At 33.1% G+C, this 6,800-nt stretch overlaps 1 protein-coding gene across 1 annotated transcript; it reads right to left on the reverse strand.

Annotated features, from left to right (window-relative positions):
• Nucleotides 1-431: 431 nt before the first annotated feature.
• On the reverse strand, nt 432-5,376 carry LOC116142064 (gamma-glutamyl peptidase 5-like). The gene is made up of 4 exons (XM_031427518.1): nt 4,908-5,376; nt 1,140-1,310; nt 805-972; nt 432-710 (listed from the first exon to the last, which is right to left on the reverse strand). The coding sequence occupies exons 1-4, from the start codon at nt 5,214-5,216 to the stop codon at nt 609-611; spliced, it is 750 nt and encodes a 249-aa protein (XP_031283378.1). The 5' UTR covers nt 5,217-5,376; the 3' UTR covers nt 432-608.
• Nucleotides 5,377-6,800: the final 1,424 nt, after the last annotated feature.

Below are 6,800 nucleotides of genomic sequence, written 5' to 3' on the forward strand. Positions count from 1 at the left end.
ATCTCGATACATTCTACTAGCTCCTAAGAGTTATACACCAACGCCGTAGTTCTAGTCTCCAATTAAACTTTCGGTAATCTTTCATTCCCTTAGCTCTCACTAATTAAGTCTCATTCAACCTTACTGACTTGAGCATCGAAATGCCTACATTAGACACCACACCAATATTTACGTAAGCTTCGCTTTTGTTTGCTTTGTGTGTAGGTTTAGCAGATTGTCAGTGACATTAACCTCACAAGATCATACCTCTTTCTGTAACCGTAGATTTTACCGTCTACAAACATCTAGTAAGAGAATTCATATTTGAAGAGATATCACTTTTTTCAATATTAATTTAATGTGTAAAATCTCTTTAGATGAAAATTAAAAATAATTATCCCATGAAGAGGCACACCATTAAGAGAAGAATAAAAGCTATTATCATAAAACCATAACCAAAATTTAACGACTTCAATATAACAAAAACCAAATCATAGTACATAGTTTCGCTTGGCTTGTCACATCTAACTTTCCCCTTTCTTCCATAGATTAAAAAAACAAAAACAAAAAACAGTTCCTATTTACAATTCATTGCTAATTTTATTTTTTTATTTTGTTTCTAAAATTCATCATAATTTACCCTTGAGAAAACTGATGCATAACTTCTTCCACGCCTCACTATCTGGCTCAAGTTCCTCCAATTTTGCCTTGGCCTCTTCAGCAAAAGACTCCTACAATAAACACATACATCCATCAATCTAGACAGTTCAAATTTGCTGATCACTCTCATTCACATGATCATTTGTAATCGAATGGTGTACATACCATGATGAAGTTACGCTGGAGAAGGCGGTCGATCAAGTGCAACAAAATGTCTTTTGTGTATTCAGGATGCCCTTGAATTCCCATCATATGATCTCCATACCTAAACATCTCAATCCCGGTCTTATCGGACCATGCTATCACCTCTGCTTTCGCGGGGAGCTCCCTAATCTACATTTCCATAAAAGGTCAAAATACATCCAATCACATCCACAAAAACATAAAATAGTATTGATATAGTATCATGTCAAGAGAGTTAAATATCATTCAATAAAGATAAAGTCGTATTTTCAACAAAATGATACGGTGTTACCAGGTTCACGTTGGAACATACTGACCTCATCGCGATGGCATTCGATGATGGAGAGGGCAATTGGAATTTTGATTGATGAGAAGAGTTTTGATGACGATGATGATGATGATGATGATGATAATTGAATGGTTCTAACACCGATGTCCCATCCTTTGTTGGCTCGACCAGTTTTCCCCCCCAATGAACGACCAAGTACCTGATCAAATCAACAAAGTTAAGGACAATGGCAAAAAAGAAGCAAGCTTATAGTATAGTTGCATGAGCTCCAAAACAATGAAACTTTTGACTGTAATTAAGAGTTAAAACATGTTGATTAAAAGCACTAATATAATTGTGAAATATCTTCATATAAGTCCAATAATGAAAATAGAATTATATGAAAGCAACATATTTACTATCAACAAAAACAAAAGAAGTTTCAATCATGTAAAATGTAGTCCATTAATTATGCGAAGAGAAGAAAAAAAAGCAAGTGATAATGGGTGGAGGAGCTTTATATTGTTTGTCAAGTCAATATCAACTATAAAGTGAGTCATACCCGCAAAACTATGTTATCATCAATAATATAATGTCATTTATTATAAGAACTAATGTAACTTCTGACTGACACCAAGAACTAGATATATTTCTTAGAATTTATAAAAGAACAGATATATAAATATATAAAACATGTGCCCATTTCTTCTATAAGTTAACCTAATCTCATGCTTTACCTACCCTAATTTAATATTATCACCCCATTTCGTCACATCCCACCTTTCCCACATATCCTTTTGTTTGCCTCCACAAAAATACATACATACAGAGCAAAAGGAGCTGACCCTCGCCATTCAAAACTATAGTATTTCAGTTTTTAATGACTATGGATTAGGTATAATTTATTAACATACTTTCTCCTTTTTGAAAGAATAGAGATTTTTTTTAATTAAAAAAGAAAGAAAGAAAGAAAGAAAATGAAGTGATTTGTTACAAACTGATAACTAAAGTTGTTCATGTCTACGTATCATTCATCAACAATCACATGATCATTCTATGTTACCAATCTAGTTGCATTATTAGAGGAATAAAAACCATTGAATTATCATAATTGATAACGTAATATTGCCCATCAAATAGTTGAAAATCGTGGGATAACATTGGCTTCGTTTGGTTCAAGATTGGGAATACTACTCTTAGTATTCTCAAAAAAGTTAAACAGTAAAATACCCAAAAACTCTCATTTTTGGGAATACTATTTTCAATATTATTCAATTTTTTTTAAACCCTCTAAATTTGTTAATTCAATTAAATATCCCTAAATATTTTTTTTAAAATTACAAAAACACCCCAACAATCCATATTTACCAGATTCCGGCCACCACCGCCGAAAAATGGTCAGAATCTGATAGGATGGCGCACTACCGGCTGAATCTGGCCGGTAGTGCACCGATCTAGCCTTTTCCGGCCAGATCCACAGTGGATCTGGCCGGAAAAGGCCAGATCTAAGGCCAAAGATCTGGCCGTTGACGGCCAGATCTTTGGCCGTAACAGTCGGTCACGATGGCCAACAAACGGTTGTCGTTGACCATCAACGACGACCATTTGTTAGCCGTCGTTGAGAGCAAATACGGCTAGATCTGGCCGTTGACGGCCAAATCTAGCCGTAGATCTGGCCTTTGCCGGCCAGATCCACCGTGGATCTGGCCGGAAAAGGCCATATCGGCGCATGACTGGCAAGATCCAATCGGTCATGCGCCGATAAGGCGACTCCGGCCACCTCCGGTGGTGGTGGCGGTTGGCTGGGCGTGTTTGAGGGTGGGTTGGAGGTGTTTTTGTTAACTTTTAATGTTTTATTATATGGGGTATTTTGTAAAAAAATAAACATAAGGGGCATTTTATTAATTTATAAATCCTACATCGTAATACCCGTCCAATTCAACTTTTTTTTAACTTTTTTTAAAAAACTTTTCCCAAAACCCCCAAATTTTGAACCAAACGAAGCCATTATCTTTTACAATATGGTTCAGATGAGTCAATATCACATTAAAGTGGCTATAGTTTTGGAACCCACAAATTAGTATTATGAATTCTACACGTATGCTTTTCTCTACCCACTAACGTTTCATCCTACTATTGCACCATTTATTATGAATTATATGCATTTATATATCCAAGCTAAAAACAAACATCTATCATATATATATATATATATATGAAAGTGGCTATAGTTTTGGAACCCACAAAATTAGTATTATGAATTTACACGTATGCTTTTCTCTACCTATATATATATAATATATATATATATATAATATATATATAAAATATATATATATAATAATATTTTTTTTTTTTTTTTTTTTTTTTTTTTTTTTTTATGGTAAAGAATATTCAGACCAGTTTACACGTACTTAACTAATCTTCAAGACCTCAAAGTACTAGTCGGATAAGAGCTTTAGTGACTATCCTTATAATACTCGAAAAAAAAAGAGGAATTCATGATCTCCTGAATAATAACCTAAAAGTTCTTATCAAATCACCTCGACCACTAAAGATAGTTCTCAATAAATATTCGATTTTATCCAAAAAACAATTTGTTTATATATTAAACAATTTGAAAAATGCCAAGCATTTCTCCAAATTTTCAAAGTGAACCTTTTCTTATATGAAATACCATTTTTTTTTTTTTTTTTTATGTATTAAATGCATTAATTGTCACAATAGAAATATGTTTTGACGTGAAAAGCTTTTTCCTTTTTTTTAATTTACAAACTTTTCATAAAAGCGCTTCTTAAAATAGGGAAAACATTTTGAGTGTTGTTTAGAATACGCAATAAGTGCTTTTTCTACAACACGTTTTCAAAAAAGTACCTTTTAGAAGAACTTCATGCCATGGTCCAACTCCAACTCCAAATTAGTTGGAGTCTGAGAAGCACGCACCAATAGGGCGCGTGGGTCCCATTGCATCCCATGTAGTGTAATAAAATATAATATCTGAGTACTCTAAATCAAGATCAGAAATCGTACAACGGCAAAGGGAAGGGAACCCCATTTCACAAACAGCCTATTGGACCACTCAGGCCCAAACAGCTTCTGCCCGCTGGACCACCAAACTACCAAACACCTTATTTTCTATTTTCACATTCCAAAATTGTTTTAAAAAATAATTTTTTATTTAAATAATTAAAAAAAAACAAATAGTAAACAAGTGATAATATTACAGTAGAGGACTTGTTAAGTGTTAAAAAATCCTCCAAAAAAGATGCCTATGATTGTTATTCATTTGACATAAATAGATTCAATTTCAGGAAGTGTTTTCAGAAAACATTTCCAAAATTCAATGGAGCGGTCCAAAGAGTTGGTGGCATGGCATGGGTCACAACTCGCCAAGTATAAATACCAGTGACAACAATTTCCAGCGTTACATTTTCATTTTGCCTTGGAAGTTTCATCACATTAATTAAGAATTAAAAGGCAAATTAATATTTTGAAAAGACTATAACACCCCTTCTGTCCCATTTACAACGTAGAAGCCAACCCAACCTTTGTCTCTATCAAAAAGATCATTTCCAACTTCTAAACATTTAAAAAAGAAAATCTCACTCATCCCTCTCACATTAACTGCCCCAAAAATTAATTAAAACATATGAAAATAACTCAAAAATATATTTATTCTCCTATTTCTCCAAAAAAAATTTTACAAACAGTTACTGACAGTGATTTCAGAAAACTCAAAATCTCCGGTTTCAACTCAGTTAAACATATCAATAAACACATTGCATTAAGAAAAATAAAAAAGAAATTGATAAAATACCTGGTGTCCAAAGCAAATTCCGAGAACTTTTTTCTTCAAAGAGTCGAGTTTCTTCAACAAGGCAATGAGTCTGCAGATCCAAACATCATTGGAATGAGCATCACTGCAGCTACCGGTGATCACAAATCCATCATACGATCCAATCTCTTCTTCTTCTGGAAACTCACCTTCCACCACTCGATAAACATCCCATTTCTCTCCTTCCGCCGCTAGCATTTTCACAAAAACCCCAAAATACCCTCCGTATTTCTTCTTCACGTATTCTGAATCCTCCGCGCACAGCAGAACAGCGAATCGTTTCTCACCCATCACTCCCCTATTAAAAAAACTTCTTTATTTACGATTTGATTACCGCTCACTCCTCTTTCCTCCCTGGAACAAGAACACGACGAAGAGTGTTTGTTTGAGAGAGAAAAAAGAGAGGGGGAAAGAGATGGGGTGATTGTTTTTTTCGTTTCGGAATTCAGAATCAGACAGATGAGTTTCTGCGGAAAAGGCAGGGGGGCTTATTTTAAAGTAGTGGAGTTTTGAAATGAGTCATGTTTTGGAGCTTATTTACAATTTTAGACTGAAATAGTGAGCCGCCGAGTTGGCCCTTCTTGTGAACTTTGTTTTATATTTGGTAAGTGATTTATTTATTTGATCTTTTCATTTGATACCAATATATATTTTTCCTATTTTTTGTGCACTTTTTTAATATTTTTCTCTCTTTATATTTTCAAAGTAATATTAAATATATTAACTTTTATGTACAGGCTCTTTTACACTAATTGAATATATATATATATATATATATGTAAACAACAACCCGAAGGATATAACAATCAAAATTTTGTATTATATAAATCATAATAGTTTTTGAAAGAATAATAGTATTTGGATTACTTGAAATTAAAGATAAATGAAGTAAATAGAATTGGCTATACAATGTATGAAATTAAAGATGAATGAAGTAAACGAAAATCATATTTAACTAGATATATATAATTTTCATTTGAACTTCAATGTTTGCTATACAATTTATGACATTTATATTTTTTTTTTGTACAAATTAATACCCCATACAAGTTGAATTTTTATAATAGGATTGGATAATTTAAAATTAAATATTGAAGAAATAAATTAAAACNTTGCTGCTGTTTATAAGATTTGTAATAAATTCAACAATCTTAAGATTAAATCCAAGTGAACTTTGCTGAAATGGACATTGCAATTCTCACTGCCAAGTCACTTCCTAACATCTCCAAAATTGAGCCCTTTGCCGGAGCTCATTTCAAGAGGTGGCAAGAAAAAGTATTTGACTCTTGGACATGCTCGGTTTTGTAGAGTATCTCACAATAGAAGAACCAAAACCTGAAGTGGACAATTTTGACCAAAAACTTGACACATGGAAGAAAGGAATAAGGTATGTCGCCATACTATCCTCAGTACATTATCAAATGAACTTTATGATGTTTATTGCACTTATAGGAATGCACGTGAGATATGGACAACATTGAAAAAGAAATATGTTGTTAAGGACACTGGATCATAAAAATATGTCGTAGGAAACTTCCTACATTTTAAAATGGTAGAAGAAAAAAAGGTATCCATACAAATACATGACTATCATTTACTAATTAATGACTTGAAAATGAAGAAATAATTTAGGATTGAGGAGACGAATATGCTTAGAGATAAAGCCAATAACGCCAAGGAATTGACATCCAAGGCTAATGTTGTTGAAAGCCAAGTGGTTCCTCCTCAACCTAAGAACAAGAAATCGTAGAGTTTTAAGAACAATAACAAGAAATCTTTTAACAACAAGAACCCCAACACTTTCAAAAACAAAGGACATTATTTTTTATGTGGGGAAACTAGACACATTTTGCTAGTCAATGTAGATACAGAAAA

This window comes from Pistacia vera, unplaced genomic scaffold, assembly GCF_008641045.1.
Source record: "Pistacia vera cultivar Batoury unplaced genomic scaffold, PisVer_v2 Contig404, whole genome shotgun sequence".
Classification (NCBI taxonomy): Eukaryota; Viridiplantae; Streptophyta; class Magnoliopsida; order Sapindales; family Anacardiaceae; genus Pistacia; species Pistacia vera.